Here is a 27,026-nt window from a genome sequence, read left to right on the forward strand (position 1 = left end):
TTTTGGTGTATTTTTCATGTATGCATTCCCTGGTCATTACATCAGATGTCATGTAAAATGGGCATCTGTAACATGAGTCTTATATCTTAATTAAAAATGAATTTTTAACTCAAGAAGTAATCTGACCAAGATGTGCGCTTTAGTTTACCTTGATGCTTTAGTTTATAACCTTTTAATATTTACCACTGCTTAATTTTGTTTCCTACAGGGTGACAGAGGTGAACGGGGTGAAAAGGTAAAATGTTTCTGATATACTGTATTTTTTTCTGTGGTGTTTTGTTTTACATGCTTTTGAACCAATTGTTGTTCTGACAGGGAGACATGGGAGAGGAGGGGCCAAAAGGTGACACTGGAGAGAAGGTGAGCCTAAACTTAAATACAAACTGAAAAGAGAATAACATTATTAATTAACTATGACATTATTAATTGGTAGGACAGAGTGGACTGTGATATTGTGAAATTGCTACTCATAGGACATAATTTCTGCACTGTAGACTGTGAAATTATATTTATTTTAATTATATAATTATAATTATTAATACTATGTTATTAAATTAAAAATAATATATTTTTTTATTATTAATATTAAGTAATTATAAAGTATTTAATTTTATAGTGGTAGTAATATGACGGTTAAAGGATAATTCTGTTCATTCAACAGAACAGATTTGGAAAAATGTTGTTAATAATAATAATAATAATGATTTTTAATATAATTTTAATTAATCTTGAATAACACAAAGTCTGCAAGTAGAAGTCTAGGTCACATTTTAAACATGGTAATAACTGTACATTTACACAATGCTCTTCACTCCAGGTTATTCGACTGTATCATTGGTAAGGCACATTTTAAAACACACATGCAGGGCCTCCACTTTGAACACAGAAAACAGGAAATGAAAAAAAGTTGGTTGAGAAAAATGTTTATCTTTTTACCCAGACATAAAATAACCCTTTATCTAAAGGAATAAAATCTGATTCAAGAAGTTAGCATTAAAGGGATACTCTACCACCCCAAAATGAAAATTGTATCATTAATCCCATTACCCCCATGTCGTTCGAAACGCGTAAAAACACTTTTTTTTAGCTATAGTGTTACTACATATTTAAATTGATATGACTCAAATCTGGTTTGTCTAGTGATATATTTTAAACACCTTTTAAATACTTTTTCTGCTATTTTTGTACAGAATATTAAATAAAAATAAAATTCAGACAATATTAGCACAGTCAGTCTCTGTTTACATGATTGCAATTCCCTGACATCTTCCACCAGTGCTTCTTGTACTTTAGTGTTTCATGTCCTTTGACTGGTTACAAATAATCAGATCAAGTCAACCCATGTCAAGTCAAGTCACCTTTATTTATATAGCGTTTTAAACAAAATACTTTGCGTCAAAGCAACTGAACAACATTCATTAGGAAAACAGTGTGTCAATAATTCAAAATGACAGTTAAAGGCAGTTCATCATTGAATTCAGTGATGTCATCTCTGTTCAGTTTAAAAAGTGTCAGTGCATTCATTTGCAATCAAGTCAACGATATCACTGTAAATGAAGTGACCTAAACTAAGCAAGCCAGAGGCGACAGCGGCAAGGAACCAAAACTCCATCGGTGACAGAATGGAGAAAAAAAACCTTGGGAGAAACCAGGCTCAGTCCGGGGTCAGTTCTCTGATCAGACAAAAGTTCAATTCCAGGCTGCAGCAAAGTCAGATTGTGCAGAAGAATTATCTGTTTCCTGTGATCTTGTCCTGGTGATCATCTGAAACAAGGTCTTTACAGGGGATCTGTATCTGGGGCTCTAGTTGTCCTGGTCTGCGCTGTCTTTCAGGGCTGTAGAGGTCCTTTCTAGGTGGCGATTCACCATCTGGTCTGGATACGCACTGGATCTGGTGGTCTCGGTGACCACGGAATAAGAGAGAAACAGATTTATATTAGCGTAGATGGCATTCTTCTAATGATGTAGAAAGTACATTGGGTATTATTGGAAGTGTTACTGGTTCCGGTTTACCTAATTAATGCAGCCTAAAAATCCTTTAACGGATTTGGATATTGGAAGCATATTAGTGTGTTATGTGTAAGCCAGGTTAAAGAGATGGGACTTTAATCTAGATTTAAACTGCAAGAGTGTGTCTGCCTCTGCCTAATGTTAGCTAGGTTATTCAAGAGTTTAGGCGCCAAATAGGAAAAGGATTTGCCGCCCGCAGTTGATTTTGATATTCAAGGTATTATCAAATTGAGTTTAGAGAACGCAGCAGACGTGGATAATTATAATGTAAAAGGAGCTCTTTCAAATACTGAGGTGCTAAACCATTCAGGGCTTTATAAGTAATCAGCAATATTTTAAAATCTATACAATGTTTGATAGGGAGCCAGTGCAGTGTTGACAGGACCGGGCTAATATGGTCATACTTCCTGGTTCTAGTAAGAACTCTTGCTGCTGCATTTTGGACTAGCTGTAGTTTGTTTACTAAGCATGCAGAACAACCACCCAATAAAGCATTACAATAATCTAACCTTGAGGTCATAAAGGCATGGATTAACATTTCTGCATTTGACATTGAGAGCATAGGCCGTAATTTAGATATGTTTTTGAGATGGAAAAATGCAGTTTTACAAACTCTAGAAATGAGGCTTTCTAAGGAAAGATTGCTATCAAATAGCAAACAAAGGTTTCTAACCGATGACGAAAAATTGACAGAGCAGCCATCAAGTCTTAGACAGTATTCTAGGTTATTACATGCAGAGTTTTTAGATCCTATAATTAATTTTTAATTTAGCAGTAAGAAATTACTCGTCATCCAGTTTTTTATATCGACTATGCATTCCATTAGTCTTTCAAATTGGTGTGTCTCACCGGGCCGCAAAGAGATATAGAGCTGAGTGTCATCAGCATAACAGTGAAAGGTAACACCATGTTTCCTGATGATATCTCCCAAGGGTAACATAAAGTGTGAAGAGTAGCGGCCCTAGTACAGAGCCTTGAGGTACTCCATACTGCACTTCTGATCGATATGATACCTCTTCAATCACTGCTACAAATTGATGGCCGTCATATAAGTACGATTTAAACCATGCTAATGCACTTCCATTAATGCCAACAAAGTGTTCTAGTGTATGCAAAAGAATGTTGTGGTCAATAGTAACGAAGGCAGCATTAAGATCCAAGAACACTAATAGATAGATACAACCATGATCAGATGATAAGAGCAGGTCATTTGTAACTCTAAGGAGAGCAGAATCAGTACTATGATATGGTCTAAATCCTGACTGGAAATCGTCACAGATACCATTTTACTCTAAAAAGGAATATAATTGTGAGGATACTACCTTGTCTAGTATCTTGGACAGAAAAGGGAAATTCGAGATCGGTCTATAATTAACTAGTTCTTTGGGGTCAAATTGTGTTTTTTTAATGAGAGGCTTAATAACAGCCAGTTTGAAGGTTTTGAAAATTAGACAAGTAGCTTTAAGCCCAGTACATACATGGTGGACACTGATGAGGTCTTCTTTTCTCTCCCCCATGTACTCAATCAGGCATGTCAGTACTACCATTTCTCTCCTTTTCTCCACATAGGCAGACGGATCCTGTTAAAAAGTAAAATCTGATCAAAATTCACTGCCTGATGACAGTATCACAAATCAGAGATCCTCTGTATTTCAACCATTCAATTGCTGTAAAAGGTTCTACTATACATACACCACTACCACTATACTGTACAAGATCTCACACTATCACCAGCATCTCACAAAATTAAGTAGGCTGTATTTATCGATATGAATCAAGCTTCTATTAGTGCAGTAGTAGAAGGAGGGAGAAAGGTGATCATATCTGCCTTCTATTGGTGGTTGGTACATAAAACCTACTTCAGAAATGTAATTGTATAGAGCAAACACTATTGTTTGAAATTTTACCTATGTTTTCCTTACCTTGGAATAATTATAGCTGTAATTGTATCTATTCTGAAGTTTTTCTTACCTGTATCTGAAGTATGAAGACCCCAGGTAACAAAAACTCTTGGTTACCTAAAGACCAGCAAAAATATGCATGTTAGAATAAGTTTAAAAACCAGTGGTAAATGTAAAATATTTAAGTAATTGGTTAAAAATAGTTTTATGGTTTTGAGCCAGTGCTATCAAATACACTTACATCTCTGCTGCTGATAACACGAGCACCCCAGGACAGCTGCATGCCCCACCGGAGACTGTGTTATTAAAATGAAATGGAATAAGTCAAGTCACCTTTATTTACAGTACATAGCACTTTGAAAAATAAAAAAATAAAAAAATTGTGTATAAGTGCTGTACACATGCCTCTATGTGGTTTAAGGCTACTTTAATTGGGATTCATTTTGACCAATAATGTAACTTAATAATATAATCGTTTGTTAGCATTAACTTAAACTAGCGTAGCCAGTTACTAATGTTAATGTGTGCTGTCTAGAACTTTAACTCTACCGTTGAATGTCAAATATTAGTTTCTGTTAACTGTCACCCGGCCCCTCGGTGGGACAGCTATGTTTACTTCACTATATTACAATTAAATCCTAATCTAAGCATGACAAACTATATATTGTTGGAAAGGTCTAAGACTGCTAAATATATATTTTACCAATCTTTTTTTATAAAAAATTCTAGGAAAAGTAATAGATTAATTTATGGCAAGAGTGCACCCCAAAAACCTACATTATAACAGGAGTTCTGACCTTCGTCAAAAAAGTCTTCTTTGTTGCCTTTTTCTCTATCACACTTTAGAAAACATCAGAAATTATATATCACTTGAAAACATAAAATCTCAAAATTCATCCTTTGAAACCCATTTTAAATTCATCTACTATGAAAATTGTATATCAAAATTATGTTACAAAATGTTTTCAGTGGTTAATCATAGGTTTGGATTATGCACTTTCAAGTCTATGTTCAAAAATATGAATGGCAGTTAACAGGTTAAGTTAACGCTAACTAACGGTTAAAAGTGATATTATTGGTAAAAATAAACCAAAGTAGTCTTAAAACATAATAGGCATGACTAAAGCACTTACTTAATTTCATATTACAACACGGTCTCAACTGCTGTTGTCTGCTGCTGATTGTTGCCTACAAGACCTCACTGCTTAGCACTGTGCAGCCAACTTAGCTTGCCATGTGTGCAGAATTGCTAGCTGTACAGTACAATTTGCAAACCTTACCTCAGCTCCCTAGTTGAGTAAATGATTTTGCGTGACATTACATCACCAGTAAATCGGCTAACATTGCTCAACTTACCATGTTAATCAGTCCTTGAAATCTAGATCCGCTGCAGCGTGCAAACAGTTGAAGTGCCGAGGAAGAATCTGCCTGGGAAAGTCCCCCCCCCAGTGTAAAAGGGATAAATCCAACTTAATTTGTATGTGTTTTTTATTTTAAATATTTAAGTTTGATGAACACACATGCCACATCGACATCTGCTCAAATAAATTGTGTATGTCAACTCACTTTTATAACATTTCTTGTACACAACAATCTCATACAAAAAGCTACCCAAATAAATTGCAATTGTTTTATTTAAAATATATTGTTATATAAAAAGTTATATATTTTAAGTGAAGAGGAAGTATATTTATACTTTTTAGTATAAAACAAATAAAATAAACTAGATTGCAACTATTTAAAATATATAAAACCTACTTTGTGGGTGTAGCACTTTTTACAGTGTAGATTGTGTGATTACACATTTGTGATTAACCACTGATGAAGAGCACTTATGTGTAATGTCTCAGTTCTGTCTGCACAATTAAAACACCCCCAGCCATTATCTGAAATCAATATCTAGCACTTGATCTTTCCCAAAATAACTGATTATAATTAGTGCTGTTAAATGATTAATCGCAGTTAAACGCATTCCAAAATAAATGTTTTTGTTTATATCATATATATGTGTGTACTGTGTACTCACTAGTTCACTAGTTTTGGTTAATTGGGGGGGGGGGGGGTACATGCATAGAATTATTATCCAGATGATTTGATTTCTCCGAGGCCATCGGAGGTAAAGGTAATGCACCAGTGATGTTGTCAGCAAGAATGTCAGCTTTTTATTATAAAGATAACTAATTACAGAGTTGATGTACTGACTTAATGTAACTCAGGGATGGGCAGTATTTCAAATACATGTATTTGAAATTCAAAATACTACTTATGGATTTTTCCAAATACATAAGGGTTCAACCTCTTTATTAGACTGCTGATTTCCTGCAGGGATGGGCAGTATTTCAAATACATGTATTTGAAATGCTATTTTTTATTTTGTATGTAAATACCAAAATTATGTCACAAACCATCTGTTTTTCCTTTTCTGCTTCCGGAAAACCTGGCCCACTGCATCCTCTCTTATCTGAATTGCAGGTGTGGGGGAGAGGGGGGATTCAGCAGGTGTGAGTGGTGTGAATGGTTGTTTGGAGAGGTGTTCAGGATGGGTTGCAGGAGTTGTGAATGTTCGGTTGTTTGGAGAGGCGTTCAGGATGGATTGCAGGAGTTGTGAATGGTGTGAACTAGAGGGTGACACATGAGTGGATTTTCAACTCTGTCCCGTCTCACTCCCGCAAAAAAAAATCCCATCCCGTCCCAATCCCATGGAAAAACTGAGGGAAAATCCGTCCTGTCCCAAAACTAGAAGAATCATTCCTGTTCCTGCCCACTCCTGTATTGTATATTTTTTGGCTGGAATCTGTCAGTTACAGTAAAAGAAATAAAATACAGTAGGCTATAGATCACAGCATGCCAACTTTAGTAAAATAAAAATTTGAATATATATATATATATATATATATATATATATATTGCACACACATTAAATTTCATGTGAATCACATGACCCAGACAGCAGAAACTGCATCTTGTTTGCTTTAGCCTAATTATTTTACAGAAGCACTGCGTTTCGTTGTTATTCGGAGTGCACACAAATAAACGTCGAAAGATTGATTACTTTTATTTGTATGACCAAACATGACGGAGTATTTTGACAACAAATTCCCTCTGCTCTGAGCATTTAATAATTACTCCACACCGCGCGCACTGATACCAGAAACACTGCTCCACCTTAATTAATAAAGTACTTCAGTGTATTTCATTGTTATGTTCATAACGAAGTCTATATTAAAATAATTTAAAAAAAAATAACAGGAGAGTTTTAAAGTGGCTTAGGCTATTGTGCAAACTTTATTTATCTTTACCACACGCCAAACTATTAACATTGTCAGCATTAAAAGTTATAATTACTGCATTCTGGTCTGAAAATGTTGTTTGTGATGAAAATACCAGTACACTTTCGTCAATATTTTATCTACAGATCGATGCATTTCTTACAGATTTCTGCTTATTCAAAATCAGAGACAGATGTAGAAGCACTGTAAGATTACTTTTTTAAATGCATTACTGGGAAAGCGACTGCGTATGAATGTGCTGAATCTGTTTAAATAATGCTATAACCCGACAATATTGATAGTAACATGATAGTCAAATGTGTGGGTTACATGTAAATTAATATGGAGTTAAAGGGGGGGTGAAATGCTCGTTTTCACTCAATATCCTGTTAATCTTGAGTACCTATAGAGTAGTACTGCATCCTTCATAACTCCAAAAAGTCTTTAGTTTTATTATATTCATAAGAGAAAGACAGTCTGTACCGATTTTTCCCGGAAAAACACGACTGGCTGGATGCGTGACGTTTGGGCGGAGCTAAAGAATCACGAGCGCCAGTAGGCTTTTGCGTTGAGAGCATGTGGAAGCTGTGACATTACCGTGAGGGAAAAACCATCATCCAAAACAAACCATGGCTTACAGTCAGATTCAGCCATTTATTTATGATCCAGAATCAGATCCAGAGGCTGAAACTGAACAAGAGCAGCAGCAGCATGGACTCGCTCCGAGCGGGGCTCGAACCCGGGTCTCCGGCATGGGAGGGGACGCACTAACAAGGAGGCAGAGATATTTTAAGCAGTTTTACTCACCGCCTGCGGTTCCAACACACGATCGTGACCCTTTTTCGTTGGGATTGCATCATCCTTAAGAAATAAACGATACGCAAATCCACATAATAAAAAAAAAAATAATAAAAAAAAAAAAACAAATAAATAGGTAAGGAATGACAATATACAAATTGACAATTGTAGGCAGGTATTTTACAAAAAGCAGTTATGTATGTACAGGTTTGTTATGTGCAAAAATTTAAGTGTACACTAAGTATGTGTGTTAGATAAATAAATGTATGTGTATATAAATATAAAGTGTAGTGTGTTCCACAGTTATTATCAATTGTTCATTAGATGGATTGCCTGAGGGAAGAAACTGTTCCTGTGTCTGGACGTTCTGGTGCTCAGTGCTCTGTAGCGTCGACCAGATGACAACATTTCAAAGAGGGAGTGTGCTGGTTGTGAGGTGTCCAGAGTGATTTTGCCAGACCTTTTGTTCACTCTGGATGAGTACAGTTCTTGAATAGAAGGGAGGGTTGTACCGATGATTCTCTCAGCAGTCCTGACTACCCTCTGTTTTAACCAGAGGTCAAAAGCGCCCCCCCCTCCCCCTTAGGAATTTCAGTCTGGTTCTGCTAGGTGGGGGAAGTCAATCAAAGGATCTTGTGTAGTACTGGTTTTACATGTGATGTCCGGCATTGCATCTCAATTACTTGCCCCGAATTTGACAATCTCTTCTCCGAATTGAAATTGTCAATATTTGTTCTAATGGTGTTAATGTCGAAATCTGTTCTGTGAAAGAGTTGCTTGGTTGGTTAACTTGTTACTGACTTGTGGCACTAGGGCTGATTTGTGACCTCCTGTTGCCTTCCTGAGGAATTTGGCTCATGTTTCAACCACAGTCCTGATCGACTCTTTAATTTGTCTGGTTCGGGTCAGATACGCTACAAGAGTGATATGCATCCTTTATTGTGGTGTAACAGTGATCCAATATATTACTGTCTCTATTGGGACATGTAACTTGCTGTCTGTATTTTGGCAGTTCACAGGAGAGATTGGCCTTATTGAAGTCCCTGAGAATGATTAAAACAGAGTCCGGATGTTGTTGTTCTGTCTCTGTGATCTGATCAATGAGTTTCTGTAAAGCCAGGCTTATGTGCACTTGCGGAGGAATGTAAACACTCACCAGAATGAACGAGTGAAGCTCCCGTGGCAAATAGAATGGTTTGCAGTTCACAAACAGCATTTCTAGATCAGGACAGCACATCTTCTTTAACACAATTACATCTGTACACCAGCGTTCATTGATGTAAAAGCATGTCCACGATCCACTCTAAACAGCTGAAAGCTCGGCAGATGGAGCATGCTGTTCGGTATGGTGTCATTCAGCCAGGATTATGTGAAACACAGAGCAGCAGAGTGTGAGAAATCTTTATTTGTCCGAGAGAGCAGAAGGAGTTTGTCCATTTCGTTGGGTAGATAGCAGAGATTTGCCAGATGGATGCTAGGCAGCAGTGTTCGAAATCCGTGCTTCCTGAGTCTGAAGAGCTCCAGAGGTGAGGTAGATAGTTACCAATATAAATATCTGCCAGTATTTGACAGGTGCACAACAGAATACACTTTTATGTATTGTGCTTTCAACTTTATACTTATCTATAAAGTAGAAAAAGACATTGCTTTGGGCCGGACAGATCATCAGCAACAGATGAGGGGAGATTGATTTATATAATTTCTTGGCATAGCTTAGGGAAAAGATGAAGTGTGTAGGTGCTGATTAGCCTGACTAACCTTAAATTAAAAGTATTTTTATGCGATTTTTTATTGTAGTTTTATTTTAATGTATGGAGACATAATACCAACCCAAAATATACAGAAAAACAAACAAACAAACAAACAACAACAACAACAACAAAAAAACAGCTTATATAAAGGTTAGAAATTGATTCATATTTCAGTGAGTAAAATAAGTATTTAATCCCCAAGCAAAACATGAGTTGGTGCAGAAACACTTGTTGGCAAGCACAGATGTAACACATTTCTTCTAGTTGGTCACCAGGTTTGCACAAATCCCAGGATGGATTTTGGTCCACTCCTCTCTACAGATATTCTCTAAATCCTTAAGATTATTTAGCTGTCATTTGGCAACTCGAAGTTTCAGCTCCCTCCACAGATTTTCTATAGGATTGAGGTCTGAAGACTAGGCTTGTCATGATCTCAGTGGGGGCTGAGGCTTTTTCTGTCCTGGAATACATGATTTGGGTTTTGCTGGCTCGCCAGGTGTTTCACTATTCCCACTATGTTTTCTCCGACCCTCTTGTTATCCCTGTTAACGTTTTCTCCCTCACCTGCACCCTGTCTTACTCTGATTATCTTCCCTTTATCATACCCTTGTGTTTGCTATCTTGTGTCAGTCCGTAAGCGTTGCTAGAGTAAGCTTCTTGTTGCTTGTCAGTGTTTGCCTGACTCCGTTTTTGTATCTTTCCTCTATCTAGTCGACCTGCTGTTCCTGCTTTTTGTTTTTTCTCCCCCCTGCTTTGCCTCTCATACTCAGTAGTCCACATCAACCAGGCGGCTGTCTCGACTCACCTGTGCATTGCCTTCGGACGCTTTGGCTTTCCAGCGCTGATCTGCCACCTGTTCCTCGCTGCTGTGCGGCTAGTCCCCGTAGGGATCTTCGAGCTGGCTGTTCATGCAGAGTGCTGACTGTCTCGTGCTCCAACGGATTAAGTCCTCTGAGTTTCTCAATAAAACGTCTCATTCATTCTACCGCAGTTGGATCCTGTTCCTTTCCCTGACAAGGCTACTCCATGACCTTAATGTGCTTTTTCTTGAGCCACTCCTTTGTTGCCTTGGCAGTATGTTTTGAGGCATTCTCATGCAGGAAGACCCATCTTCAGTGTTCTGGCTGAGGGAAGATTGTACAGTACATGGCCCTGTCCATTTGCCCCTCAATATTGTGAAGTTATCCTGTACCTTTAGCAGACAAAGCTCAAATTTGATCTCATCTAACCACAGCACTTCATCCAAAGCCGTCTTTGTACATGCGCCTTCTTGATCAGGGGGACCTTGCCGGCACTGCAGGATTTCAGTCCATTGTGACGTAGTGCGTTACCAATAGGGCTGTGCCGATCACGATCGGCCGATCGTTATGTGCATCTCGTCAGTAAAGCAGAAGCAATGAAAAATAAATTACTTTGCCCTATTTTTTTTATTATTATTATTTTTCTGGATTTTTTGGTTAGTATTCTGTCTCTATCTGTTAATAAACCTACCATAACACTTACAGACCCTTCATTTCTTTGCAAGTGAGCAAACTTAAAAAAAAATTCCCACTGTATTAAGCTGATTACTATCATCATTAGAATCTCATTCTCAGTGATATTTAACCTCATTAAGTCAATGCAGTGTGGAGGTTTAAATGGTGCATAGAAATTTGGGCATAACAGAACAGTCATATTTATTTCATTTTATTTTTTAATGTTTTAAATAATGTTGCTTCCTCTAGGGGTAAAATTAAACATTTGCCATGGATTAATGAATCCCTACAGGCACAGCCTGACAACATGCTCAACAAGCTGAGAGAAGGTGGAAAAAACATAAACTGCATGTCCATTATAAGATTTTCAGAGAATCGTTACTGACATTTCAGTAGGCCTCTAGACACAAGTATTGCTCTGATGTTATCAATCAACATGAATGAGCCTAAAATTTTATTCAAGGTCATAAATTGTTATTAATCCTAGGTAAACCAAGTACCAGATCCTTCTGTCCTGAATTGCGAAGACGTTTTGATTTCTTTTTTTTTTTTTTCTTTTTTTTATGATAAAATTGTTGGTTTACATTCTAAAATACAGAGGTTGCAGGTGGTTCCATCTTTTGACCTGGCTGTGCCTTCTAGCACAGAATGGAGTGAATTCCATTATTTTACCCTTCCAGTTTTGGCGGATATTGTTGTAAATCTTAAGACATCCAAAGGTGATGTCATGTCACCTCATCTTTTTCAGCAGATTTTTGCTAGTGTAGGGACCACGGTGATGAACCTCATTAACAAATGCCTTATCCAGGGCACCTGCCCAGCTGATTTTTAAGTAGTTATGCGCCGATCATGGTTTTTTAAACAACAAACAAGAAAAAAGGAAAGTATATATAAACAAGATGTTTATTTGGTATTTAACCCTCTGGAGTTAAGGTGTAAATCACACTAATATTCATGGTCAATAACGCCTACTTGCATATGCCCTTTAGAAATAAAAAATTGTCTTAGAAAATTTAAATCAATCTATTCAATCAATCTATTCATTCATTCATTCAAACTTTTATTTAACCAAGATAAAAACTCCTTGAGATTAAAAATCTCTTTTACAAGAGTGTCCTGGCAAGTGGCAGCAACGTAGTTTCAAATAAATACATAGACAATAACAAGTAAGTACATAGACACACTTTCACTCATAATATTCAAACAACAATGGCGTCATAAAAAAAAAAAAAAAAAAAAAAAAACCTGGGTCCTAAATCTATTTAAAAACAATGACAGACAGACTGGCTTTCTGCAAGGTCCTCTGAAAAGCATATATAACATGTCACCATAGTGCAAAACAGACAAGAATGTTGCATTTACAAGTTGTTGTTTTTTTGCTTCAAAAGATAAACAAGACTTGATTCTAAAGAAGAAACCCAACCTCAACTTCAGTTTTTTAACCAAATCTTGGGCATGCAATGTTAAAGTCAGTGACTGATCAATGGTAATGCCCAAGTATTTGTAATTTGACACTTCTTCGATTACTGTACCTGAAAGTGTACAAATAGTTGGGACATTGTTTTTTGTTGATTTTCCCCGAGTGAAAGTCATGACTTTTTAGAGTTTAGAAAGTATTTAGAAAGTAGAGTTTATTTATATTATTGCAGAGGTTGTTTATATAAATGCTAAAAAGAAGTGGCTCAAGGATTGAGCCTTGAGGCACCTCTTTTAAAATATTTAGGAAGGCATAAGTGAGGCCATCTACTTGCACACATTGTGTTCTCCCTGATAGGTAACTGTTGAACCATCCCACTGCTTGTTCTGATAGTCCAATAGAGGTGAGTCTTTGAAGAAGTATTTTATGGTCCAAAAAGCTTTTGACAAATCAATAAACAGTGCTGCACAGTGCTGCTTATTGTCTAAGATTTTGATCAGATCATTTACAACCTTTGAAACAGCTGTTATTGTACTGTGTTGTTTCCTAAAACCAGATTTAAATTCATTCAAAATATTGTTATTAATTAGATAGTCTTTTAATTGCATGCTGATGACTGATTCCATCAATTTAGCTAATACTGACAATTTAGAAATAGGCCTATAGTTATTTATATCTGCAGGAGAACATTGGCAGATTTCCTTGTTCCTTTTTTTTTTGTTCTTTTTTTTTTTGTTCTTTTTTTTTTGTGTGTGTGTTCCTGCAGCTCAACTGGTAGAGCACTGCGCTAGCAAGCAAGCAAGTGCAAGGTTGGGGGTTCGATGTCTGGACCTTATGATTTTTTTTGATCTAGATCTTTCAGGGCCTTTCTTACTTCTGGTACGGTTACTGTCTTGAAATGAAATGGTTGAACTGAAAGTGACTGATCAACTGGACATGCAGTGGGAGAACCTGAAACTGGATTACGTCGCGTTTCATGAAGGGAACCAGCAGCAATGAAATGAGTATTAAAACTATTTAAGATTTAATTTTTGCCAATGATTTTTTTGTCATCAACAACAATACAAGGTGGTACTTCTGTATCTGTTTTTGCCTCCGTTAATAATTTAATTGTTTTCCAGAACTTAAGAGGGTTGTTTACATTTTTCAATGTTTCAGAAAGGAAATAGGTGGATTTGGCATTACGGATTTTTACAGTACATAAATTACGTAAATGCAGAAAATTCAACCAGTCATACTCAAGCTTTGACTTTCTAGCTTGAGCCCAGGCTTGATTTCGCTCTAGTAGAAGGTCAGACAAATCATTGCTAAACCAAACATTACTTCGCCCTTTCACCCTATGTCTTTTGAGTGGGGCATGCTTATTTACCAGGTCTGTGAAACCATCATAAAAAATTTTTCAACATCATCAATAAGACTAATTCTTCCCCAATCAAAATCATACAGATCATTTAAAAAGCCCTGCATTGAAAACTGTTTCGTTGCCCTCTTAAAAATTATGCGTGGCCTTGTTTTAGGAATTTTTGTGTTCCTTACAGATGCTATAAGGCAATGATCACTTATATCATTTGCAAAAACAGAGGCATAATAATATTTGTGAGAGGCATTTGTAAGAATGAGATCAATTAATGATGATTTTTCTGGATGTTTTAGGTTTGGTCTGGTGGGGCTATTCACAATCTGAAAAAGATTAAAAGAATTACAAAATGATTTAAAATGGTCAGACATTGGCAAAAGCCAATTCCAATTTAGATCTCCTAAAAGGACAATTTCATTATAGTTCAGACTTGATAAAAAGTCCCTCAGAGAGGAAAGTGTGCTACTGTTAGCTGAGGGGGGTCTATAACAACCAACAACCATAATGTAAAGACGCTTAGAAACTTCTAAGTCAAGGGGCAACAATTCAAATTGTCTACTTATTTACTTTGAGACAATTACATTCACAAGGAATGACTTTTTCACATATATCGCAACACCTCCACCCTTTTTAGGTCGGTCTGTTCAAAATAAGTTGTAACCACGTACAGTCACATCCTTATCAGAAATAGATTTGTTGAGCCAAGTTTCACTTAAAACAAAAACATCGGCATTGGTTGAAAGTGCCCAGATACGAACCATATCTATTTTACCAATCAGACTACGAACATTCAAATGACAAAATCCCAGTCGCTTTCTGCATTTATAGCTTTCAGGGGTGTCATATGACATATTTTGCTCTGGGCCTGGATTTGGGTGGACATTTCCAGAAATCAATAGCAGCAATATAAGCAAAAGTCTCTGTTTAGGCAGTTTACAATGATGGTGGTTGTGGATGACTGCCAAGTTTAAAAGGGCTGCTCATTGAGACGCCAGATGGTTTTGCAGAGCCATAAGACAGCTTAGACGTTGCACTTCTGATGTGCCAGAGGTGCAGAGCAAAGGCTGGAGTTGATTGACCGCAGCCAGGTGATGGCTTGTTTCGCTCCTCGCCCGAAGTAAACAATCCAGAAATGAGAGCAACGCGTTTCCATAGCAACCAGGGAAGATTCCAATAGAGGCACACAGCGCTATCAAATAGCGCTAGCAAGACCACGACTGGAGTCAGATTTCCGCGACGCTACCCGTCTTCACAGCAGTAGAAGAACAGATGGGAATTTATAGAAAAGTTTTTTTTTTTTTTTTTTTTTTTTTTTAAGCTTTGCTCCAATCCAGGAGAGGGATCATATAACGCAGATAATGTGAGTAGAAAAGTAAATCCGATATGCATATAGCCACGGCATTCATAACAATGTTTATCAAAAGCACTGCACACTTGCCTTGAGCTGGACGTGCTTTTAGTAGTAGGTGGTCGAACAAAGTATCCAAAAAACTTGATCAATTAATCCAATAAGCCCCAGAATTACCACAGGGGTTCAATATTAATTAAAATTGAGTATTTAATTTTAAAAGTGATGCCAATGTTTATAAACTCACTCACTCAAACAATCTTGCAGAGCGACAAACAAACGTGCTGCCACTTGACATTGTGCAGGTGTTTAAACATTCATTCTCTCTGCTTCTGCTGCTGGCATGATGTCAGTCTGATGGAGTCATGCTGTTCAGAGCTTTTTTTTGCAGTGAAGTGATGTGTGTGTGTGGAGGTGGGTGGGTGTGTAACCCTAATCCTAGACATCAGCATCAAGCCTCTCTCTTCTTCTTGTGTCTTGATTACTCCTTTGGTGATTGTGTTTTGAACAATCTCTTAGAGGAGCGCTAAAGGGGTGGACAGAGGCGAGAGCAAAGTCAGATCCATTAACATCCGCCCGCACTATTGTTTTCTGTGAGAGAGTAAACAAGATGATTTTCACATGATTTTGCAGCACAAATTCTAGGCTACAAGATCCAGGTTTGACAGTTTTGTGAACAAATATTTTGTATGTGTTTTATGACCTTATATCAGTAACTTCAAAAGTGTAGTATTTTAACTAACCACGCATAAACGTTGTTTTATCAAAACACAATCATGTACATACATGCTATCGTAGCCCAGTTTGTACTGAATAGAGTGTTTTCAGAAATTTGGCCATGTATATGTTTATAAGCAACTAAAAAAGCACAAAAGTCAGGGCATGTCAAAACTTCTCCCGGACCCCCAAACCCCCTTAGACCTCAGAGGGTTAATTTAATTAAAACTTTCTTTTGGCTTTTGAAAACAATAACTGTAACCATCTGAAATTAATGACAGTAACTGGAACAGTAAAGACAAAATTGTTCTGTTTGCTGTGGGGTCAAGAAATATGTAAATATGATTAAAATATTAATATGAGACAAAACTACAGATTGTTACATTTTAATATTGGTGGAACAAAGATGTTTTACCAGCTAAGAAGTAAAACTACATTCACATATGCACACACAGGATTCATACATGCACACACATGATTCATAAATACACTTGAAGTTCACAGACCGCAAGCAGTTTGTAAATCAAGATATATGTGTGTGTGCATCAGAAATACATTTCTGAATCTTGTCCTGTGTATTGTGAATCTTGAGTGCATTTGTAAATGTTGTTTGCGTTTCTGAATTGTGTGTGTATTTCTGAATTTTGTGTGAATTTGTGAATTTTGTATGCATTTGTGAATCGTCTGTGCTTTTTAAATTTTGGGTGTGCATTTGTGAATTTTGTGCGCATTTGTGTATCCTGTGTGTGTAATTATGGATTATGTGTTTGAATGTATGAAGACTATGTGTGCATAAGTGAATGTAGTGTGTGCATTTATCTTTATTGAGACTCTTTTGGCTCAATACCTTTGACATTTTGACAGGTTGAACTTCCGGTAACCTTATGATGGATGGGCTGAACTTTCCGAATGAGTTCATGGGTAAACCTATGACCCTTTCCCATGCATCGATCATGTGGTTTTGACAGAAAGTTTTACCCTATTGACTTAGTTAGTTCTAAATCATGGTTTTGACAGCTAGTTTTAACGGTATATGAAAGACTCTCCACGCATCGATCATGTGGTTTTGGCAGAAAGTTTTACCCTATTGACCTAATTAGTTCAAAAGTCTAACGGTATATGAAAGACTCCCCACGCATCGATCATGATTTGACAGAAGCTGTTTGAACTTTGTGCCAGTTATCTTGTTTGAACTTTGTGCCTGTTATACGGTTATGTGTGTGTGTGTGTGTGTGTGTGTGTGTGTGTGTGTGTGTGGTTATATGGCTTCTCCCCCCTCTCATTACGGTGTGTTCTACATTTTATATATATATATATATATATATATATATATATATATATATATATATATATATATATATATAAAACATTCTATAATTTATATAGTCTAAAACAATTAAAGGTTTAAAACATTTTAGTTATTTCACATTTATATATAAAACATTCTATAATTTCTGTAATCTAAAACAATTAAAGGTTGAAAACACATTTTAGTTATTTCACATTTATATATATATAAAACATTATATAATTTATATAATCTAAAACAATTAAAGTTTTTTTTTAGTTATTTCATATATGTGACATTCAGTTATTTCACATTCATATATATATATATATATATATATATATATATATATATATATATATATAAAACATCCTATCCTTTATATAATATAGATAATCTAAAAGCAATTTAACTAAGGTTGAAAAACATTCTGTTCTTTTAAAAAAGGTTATAAATTAAACTGTATAAAAACATATACTGAAACCGACTGTTTCAGATAAAACAAGATCCATTCTACATTTTTAAGGGAGCAGAATGAGCTGTTTTCACACACCTTTGATCCTGACCCTCTGTGTCCCCACTGTCTGCGTCTGCACGCTACACTTCACTCTCGTCCGAGTTTACTACAAAATCATAATATCTTCAAAGACGTTTTTTAATTAAAACTAACGTATCTCACACGGGAGTACCATGTTTTTGACAGTTTTCTGACGGTTCACCTGCGAATTACGGTTGGTGTGTGGCTAGCATCTCTTGTACCCCTCTCTCTCCCTCCCATGCGTGTGTACTATACATTCGTCTCCAAGTCTTATTTTCTTCTTTTAATGAATATAAACACATTATACATTCACAAACAATATAAAACAAAAAATTTACATTAGTTTTAGTCATCACTAAAAATATACATTTGGCCAGGATCGGGGAAAAAATATATAATTGAACAGAATGAAGAATATGGTGTAATTTTTTTTTACAGTCTATGTTACGGTGTCTTTAAATCAGATTATATTTCATTCCTGTAATAAAACATACATCAGTATTTTATCCGCTGTCAGTGACTATATTCATAAACTATGATATGCTGTTTTTATTTTATCTGGCGATAGAGATATTTTAACACTATATTCATAAAGTATGTGTTACTTGACTTAATATCGACGTGTCTAATGTCCCAATCACAGCCAGACTGTTTTGTATGAAATTTTTTTTTTTTTTTTTTGAAAATATGACGCCATTCTGTTGAAAATACGTCCTGTTAACGCGTGCTTAGCTTTCCCTGCTTCAATGCTATGTATAGGATTTCAGAAAAAACAATTCTGCTCCGTTAAATTGACATTTTGCCACTGCGTTATCCGTTTGTTATCTATGAACACGACATCGCGGGGGTGTAAGCGCTCCCGGTTAGGAATGCACAGTTCTAATGGTCTTAGTGAAACGGCTTCATCCGGTGAAATTACTTCGCAGGGCATATTAATGATTATTGTATCAGGCCTAAACCTACCAACGCAGTAAACGGTAGTATAACTGATCTTTTTTTTTTCAAAAGCTGTATAGTTATTTATTTTAACCGTACACCTACAGTACCACCACAATAAAGTGCTTTATGCACGTACATTTTTAATTAAATGTAGTTTTAAGAGATCTGAATTATGACTACCCTTTAATTTAATCATAAACCGCATGTACCTTGTTATATCACTATAATATCCATGCCGCTATACAAATTTGTATTCTGATAAACTATATAAACAAGCGGACATACATACGCATGGACATATCAAGTTAAAAAGAGACTTATCTCTATTTTAAACAATAAATAAAATATAAAATTATATATGACGGCATGTTACTAAACCAGAACATACATTTTAAACAAGTATTCATCGTGTTTATAGAAACACATCGCAGTAACAGACATGTTACTAAACCAAAGCAAATAATTTATCATACATTTTTAATCATGTACTCAACATATACTTATACAACATATACAAACTCATTTAAACATATTTTAAACAAAAAACTGATCATAAACGAAAATTACAGACATGTACAATCATGCTGATCACATATTTATGGATATTCAGACTTTTAGCCATTAATACGTTTTAGGATAATGAAAAACACCAACGTCTGGGGATGCCAAAATATCCCCAGTCCCCCAAAACCCACTCAGACTCCAGGGGTTAAAGAATATGGAAATAAATAATTATATAATGACATCATCATCCTAAACCAATTCAACTTATTTTATAGCATAGTATATAAAATAAACATTTCTGATGATACATATAAAAAATTATCCCTTACATTTTTTTGACCGGTGAGAGATGTCCAAACATGAATGGAATATCCCCAAAATAAAATAATACTACTTAAAAAATAAAATAAAATGTTTAAATCATAAACAGAATCTCACAGGTCCTCGTAGTGAAAAGTATGTGAGACCTGAAGGGGTGCTTCACACACACACCCCACACGGCAAGGGTAGAGTTCCAGACCGCATGATCTAAGTCAATGGTGTACATTATTTCAAAGCTAACATTAATGTAATGTTTTTTAATAATCAGTTCCCCCACTACATCTGATGTAATTCATTACATCTGTTTAAATGTTTCTTAATTCAACAAAATTATGATATATATATATTACCTAAAATATTTTTATATTTTGATATAATATTATATAATAATTATTTATATCATATAATATATATGATTAAACTATATTAGATGCGTTATGCATTAATCACTTTAGATTCTTTAAAGTTCTTATTTTTAGCACGATCTTCAAAGTTTTAATACCATCTCTCTCTCTCCCTCTCTCTCTCGCTCTCTCTCTCTCTCTCTCTCTCTCTCCCACACACACACACACACACCGACAATGAAAAATATAAAAATAAAAATATTGATTTTGCTTTAAATGTATGCTACATTTGTTTGTCACAGCATAGACTGTGAAGTTTAGATGAAGTTGATTTATCTTTAAGAAGAAAGACCTTCGATTGTATTCAGTCATTAAAGATGGTTCAGGAGAGATGACTTTTGCGGACCCACACATCCTAGAGATGTAATTTGAGAACTGTGCTTTGCAACGGTCGTAAATACCTCCATTTAAAAGCAAAAATAAAATCTATAATATGACCACCTGTACATCTAACGGCTGTAGTTCTATTTTATATTAAAAGTATCCTTACTATCCATATTATATTATGTATTTAAAACAATATATTTAACCGGCAGTATCCCCCTAACGTTTGTTTTCCATCAGTTGTTTGGCCTTCAGCCTTTTTACGTTGTGCTTTTCATTTACTGTAAGATCGCTTTACACTAGTGTAATGAAAGTTAACTTTTCTTAAAGCTTATAGCTGTATTTTACTGTATCCCAATCCTTCTATCCTGTAGATTGTATGTGTAGTGTAAAATAACAAATATACATTTTGCTTAAAGTCACTAAAATAATTACACCTACAATTTGAAACGTGTTTAAACACATTGTGTGTCACTAAAGCAAGGCATGCCGTCTATCGTCTTATTTTTTTTAATAACCCGATGACCGGCATCATTTCTTCATATAATTTATGCACCAGAGTGCTTTTCTCACATGAGTAGAAAACCCTTTCTCTTTGGATGTGTTTGTCAGAAACATAATTTCTACATCAGAATTTTTTTTTAATGTACGACTGAACTTTTTTCATTCGACAGAAATACTATTTTCAAATTATTTACCCGGCCTATAACACTGTGTGTAAATGTTCTTACCTAGAACAGAAAACATACGCTTTGTCTATTTTGTAGGCATCGTGTAATGTTAAATGGTTTACTAAAAAACTGTGATCACCGGCAGCTGTGATTTTCAAAATGAAAGAAAGAAATGTACGAGCTAAGGATGTTTCAACTATTATCATCATTTCCTTTTGACCCGCATAAACCTGTAATTAATTTTCTATGCGAGTGACACAATATACAGTTCTCATACTATTGGTGTAAATAGCCGTGCTAAAACATTTATGACTATCTTGCAGGCCAGCAGATCATGTCAAGGGTGTTTCACATCTAAGAATCACAATGTTTTATAAATTACATTTTTCTTACACCTCGAGATTTAGCCGTATCAAGATTTTGGACGGCCGTTCGCAATTTGTTTGTCGGACCGTAAGTTTTTAGGCAATCTTTGTGCGGCGTCATCGTAAAAGGAATAAATGAAAATTAAGAAATTAAGTTACAGTTTTTCTCTTTGAGATTTCTTTTAGCGCAACTTTGTGTCTGTCCAAAAAGTGTGATCTCATGAAGCATCGACGCAAAAATGAAGTCTAGCTGTTTTACACTTAAAACTATTACAACCTAAACAAATCAAACGGTACACTCGTTTAAGTTTGAGCGTGTTAAAGTTTCCACACTCTTGTTGAGATACATTTTATCCATAACCTTTCTTGTATTCAAGCGACCAAATCACTAAGAAAGAGAGTATAGCAAGAACGTTTACAATGCATATAGAATTCAGAATACAATTGTTAAAGTATTTTTATTTTTTTTTGTTTAATGTTGATTTGTAAATTCAATTTTTATTACTCCGTTAGATTTAGTCATTGTGTTCGGATAGCAGATGACACAATTCACATTTTGTTTTAAGACTCCTGTAAGTTCATGCTAACTCTCAAGAGAGCGGGGTGAGCGCATTCTATTCATTAAAAAAAAAAAAAAAATTAAACATTTGCCCAACCTTTTGTATTATTTTGACAAAACACAACACTACGACATTAAAGAATGTTATCAGTTCCTACGGCCATCTTCTTTGATTCATATAAAGCAACATCTCTGGTGTACGTGTGTATGTGCTAAACATCTTTGCTTCTCCACTTCTCCAGATTTGTTAGATGGGCTACCGTTGTAATACAAACACATTTGAGAACTACGACGTTCTCGCTTTTGTAACGGTTATAGAAAAATGCCGTACACACTTTTGCATTTCATAATTCAGTGATTTTTAGCTGTAATGAGCACGTAAGACAAAAATTGTCAACGTGTGACTTGTAAACATGTATAACTTTATTTATTTATTTTTACCAGAGATAGTCGACCGATCTGTTTACACGTTGTTTGGCAGTTTTCTGTTGAAGAGTTTTCTCTGACTGTGCTCAAACATACAGTGCCTGTTCATTGGAATTTTACGACATAAAAATATTGCCCCTACATCTAGAGCTCTTGTTCATATAGCCGATGACGACGTTCACATTTTACTCGTCGTACTTGTTTCAACATTTCCGCTTGACATTAAAGAGTAGGCCTATGCGTACTCACCTTCGGTCGTAAGCATTATCATTTACCGTGTGCTGAGATTTTTCTGCTTTGTCCACTTTTGACGGACTTGCTAGACGGACTATGTCATCTCATTGTAACGTGATTACGTTTAAGATCCATAAGATTGCACTACATTCACCTGAAAAGATTATAGATATAGTCTTTTATACAGGAAATGTGTATCAGAATAACAATTACCTAATAATGAAATCCTCTCTTCTAAACTATTGTGAAAACTTTTAATGCAACTCTGTAAATAGCTTTTTTTTTCTACTACTGTATACATTATTGTTTGGTTGTCTCTGTACAGCATTTCAATAAATAAACCGCTGTTGATAAGTTGTTCATTTAAGTGAGAGGCGGGATGATTTTGACTGTTTAAGTCATTCATTGTGCTTAAGGTCTGATTCGGAAACCGCCCCACGACTGGAACTGTGCATTGTCGCGTCTAAATGACCGTTCTTCCTTAAGAAAACACGAGGCGAGCAGTTTATGACATCTATTAATTCACTTCATTTTTTCACCACCGCAAATGTTTTGTTTAGCATACATATTAGTTTTAGTCAGTTACATAGGTGTCACGCATGAAGTGTATAGTTATTTTAAATAATTATGATAGAGTTACAGGTTTAGGTTAGTGGGGTGCCTGTAAGTGGTGAAAACTTCAAGCATCGTAGACGACGGTGTTACTCAAACAGCCCATAGCGTTATCTTTTAACAAACTATTGTATTGTGCGTTACTAAGACAAAATCTGTAACAGCGTTCATTAATATGTTGAAATGAAAATAAACATACAAAACTTTATAATGAACGTGAGTTCAATATAGCCTAACACCGCATAGACACATGTTTGTTCTAACGCTTTCGCCCTAAAATTGCGAGATTTCTTGACTTTGCCGTGTTTAACGTACGCTAGATCTCATCACGCAGCAGCGAACTGTAAACCACACACTTTCTCATCGCATTACGCTAAGAAACTGCACATGGTTAAAGCTATTACACCGTCTAAAGTTGTTAATGTACAAGCACAGTAAACTATTTCTACAAACATAATTCGGATTGTTTTCTAGTTTTGCCGACAACCTCTTTGTTCATTTCATAAAATATTTTATCTTTTACGTTATCATTATACTATCCTAGTTTATATCAGATACAAGTTTGTTTCTTCATATTTCTCGCAAGTCAAACCCTAACCAGGGCCCCTTCACCCTCCGTCACTTTTGAGCGCAACGCCTCCAACCCATTTTTTTTTTTTTGGTCGAATGTACAGAGGATCCACCGCTACTTCCTCGTGACTATGGCTAGTCTTTATCCCCTGTGAGCAGCTGACCTCATAAACTCTGCAGTTATCGCAGGTTTTCTTATGATCTACGAACAAGGGTTTTACAGCACGGTCGACGGAGCTACTGCAACATCTTGTCGATCAAAACATTATCTACATGGATTGACAGAATCGGCTTCAACGATCAAATTTGTCTGAAACTGACGCGCTCTCTAATTTTACAAATAATAAGACTTTGACGGATCTGAACCATAAACCAGAAATTGAAAACTGCGCAAGGCCTGGATCGTCGTGGATTTTAAAAACACTGAATCGTCGTGGATTTTAAAACAGTAACAAATCTCAAGAAAGAAATGGATGTTGCGAGAAGTCTGAAAAATAATCCATGGCCCGATTTGACGAGCTTGTATACGACCAGCAAGGAGCCAATTTTGAGTAACGACCAGAAAAATTCTGTATGTGACGACCGAATGTAGCAACGAGATGTACATTAACGAGACTCTCTGTCTGTGTACGTGCATAACGGATTTGTGTGTGATATTAGTCGCTAAACATTATGGTTTCGCAATACATGAAATTATTGAAACCGTCGTCAATTTCATAATACAACAAAACTTGATGGCCTGCCGAGATTTTCTTTTCTGGCTAGATAACTTGTGATGTCATGTCATCTCTATTGTTTGTAATAACAATTTGATCACTTTCTTCATTGTATGCATGTAAATTCACTGTTTTGTTGAAATAAAATGTTGAATCCCTTTCACTGGATATTCTTTCTCAGAGTTCATTTTATGGATTTTAATGATATAGCATACGTCTTTATCCAAAGTGACCTACAATGACTTCTAAAAGTCGCGGAGACACTAACGGGGTAGAATGGACGGGAGTAGATGTAAGAGATGTCCTGTATCGGCGCTAGATGTCCTGGCGCCGATACAGGATGGCTGCCTCCGTGACGTGCTCTGCATATGTTTTTGTTAGTTTGTCCTGTCTTTAGTTATATTCCTGCCATCAGTTTCACCAGGGATGAACTGCTGAACATTCGGCAGAACGCACCACAAGATGTTTTTCCGGATTTCAATTATTCAGACGTTTTAGTGAACGTTGTTATCAGAGGAGCAGTGGCGCTGATCAAACGCTTAAGGACGCGCAGACGGGGAAAGCGAGCGGGAGAGCTCGTCAGACTCAGGAAGCGCGGATTTCGAATGCCGTTGCCTAGCATCCATCTGGCAAATCTCCGCTCTCTACCCAACAGAACGGACGAACTCCTTCTGCTTTCTCAGACAAATAAGGATTTCACACACTCTGCTGCTCTGGGTTTCAAGGAAACCTGGCTGAATGACACCAGCGCGCTCCATCTGCCGGACTTTCAGCTGTTTAGAGCGGATCGCGATGCAGAATCAACAGGGAAATCGCGTGGCGGCGGGACATGCTTTTACATCAATGAACGGTGGTGTACAGATGTAACTGTGTTAAAGAAGACGTGCTGCTCAAATCTCGAAACACTCTTCATTAACTGCAAGCCGTTCTATTCGCCACGGGAGTTTCACTCGTTCATTCTGGTCAGTGTTTACATTCCTCCGCAAGCGCATGTGAGCTCAGCTTTACAGAAACTCGCTGATCAGATCACAGACACAGAACAACAACACCCGGACTCTGTTTTAATAATTCTCGGGGACTTTAATAAAGCCAATCTCTCCCGTGACCTGCCAAAATAGAGACAGCATGTTACATGTCCCACAAGAGACAGTAATATATTGGATCACTGTTACACCACAATAAAGGATGCATATCACTCTGTTCCACGAGCAGCTTTGGGACGTTCTGATCACCTTCTGGTTCATCTTATACCGTCCTACAGGCAGAAACTAAAATCAGCTAAACCTGTATCAAGGACTGTAAAAAGATGGACTAATGAAGCAGAGCAGGATTTACAATCTTGTTTTGACCTCACTGATTGGAGTGTTTTTTAAGCTGCTGCCACCGATCTGGATGAACTCATAGAGACCGTAACATCATATATCAGTTTCTGTGAGGATATGTGTATTCCTACAAAGACTCAACTAATTTACAACAATGACAAACCGTGGTTCACTGCAAAACTCAGCTCCGTCAGGAAGAAGATGCTTACGTGAAGGGGGACAATGTCTTGTATAAACAGGCTAAATACTCACTGGAAAAAGAGATCAAAGTGGCAAAGAGGAATTATTCTGAAAAAATAAGGACTCAGTTCACTTCCAACGACTCTGCATCAGTGTGTAAAAATGTCTGAAAGAGATTACCAACTACAAGACACCACCCCCCAGCACTGTGGAGAATCAACGACTGGCAGACGATCTGAACGAGTTTTACTGCAGGTTTGAAAGAACACCCATCACCTGCCCTGAATGCCTCCCCACACAACCATTCACACCATTAACAGCTCCTGCAACCCATCCTGAACACCTCTCCAATCAAGCACTCTCACCATTCACACCTCCTGCATCCCCCCTCTCAATTCAGATCAGCGAGGATGCGGTGCGCCAGGTCTTCCAGAAGCAGAAAAGGAAAAAAACACCAGGTCCAGATTGTGTTACACCAGCCTGTCTGAAATCCTGTGCTGACCAGCTGGCCCCCATCTTCACACAGATCTTCAACAGATCGCTGGAGCTGTGCAAAGTCCCTTCATGCTTCAAATGCTCCACCATCATCCCCATCCCTAAGAAACCCAAAATTACAGAACTAAATGACTACAGGCCTGTGGCTCTAACGTCTGTAGTCATGAAGTCCTTTGAAAAACTGGTGCTGGCCCACCTGAAGGAAATCACTGGGCCCTTGCTGGATCCTCTTCAATTTGCCTACAGAGCAAACAGGTCTGTGGACGATGCAGTAAACATTGGACTGCATTATGTTCTGCAACACCTAGACAGACCGGGGACTTATGTGAGGATCCTGTTTGTGGACTTCAGCTCGGCCTTCAACACGATCATCCCAAACCTCCTCCTGCCCAAACTAAATCAGCTTTCCGTGCCCACCTCCATCTGTCAGTGGATCAACAGCTTCCTGACAGACAGGCAGCAGCTAGTGAGGTTGGGAAAATACACATCCAGCACCGGAGCTCCCCAGGGCTGCG

General features: G+C 36.8%; 1 protein-coding gene across 26 annotated transcripts in view; it reads left to right on the forward strand.

The window, feature by feature from the left end:
* The window catches only part of LOC113098631 (collagen alpha-1(XXV) chain-like), a 564,810-nt gene that overhangs the window by 440,419 nt on the left and 97,365 nt on the right, over nt 1-27,026 (forward strand). For 18 of the 26 annotated variants that reach the window (XM_026263668.1, XM_026263676.1, XM_026263678.1 and 15 more), the window contains 3 exons: nt 209-235; nt 316-360; nt 15,297-15,338. In XM_026263668.1, the coding sequence (XP_026119453.1) occupies nt 209-235; nt 316-360; nt 15,297-15,338 (114 nt within the window). The other 8 variants (XM_026263679.1, XM_026263673.1, XM_026263682.1 and 5 more) reach the window with 5 other exon arrangements.

Source organism: Carassius auratus, unplaced genomic scaffold, assembly GCF_003368295.1.
Source record: "Carassius auratus strain Wakin unplaced genomic scaffold, ASM336829v1 scaf_tig00216597, whole genome shotgun sequence".
Lineage (NCBI taxonomy): Eukaryota > Metazoa > Chordata > Actinopteri > Cypriniformes > Cyprinidae > Carassius > Carassius auratus.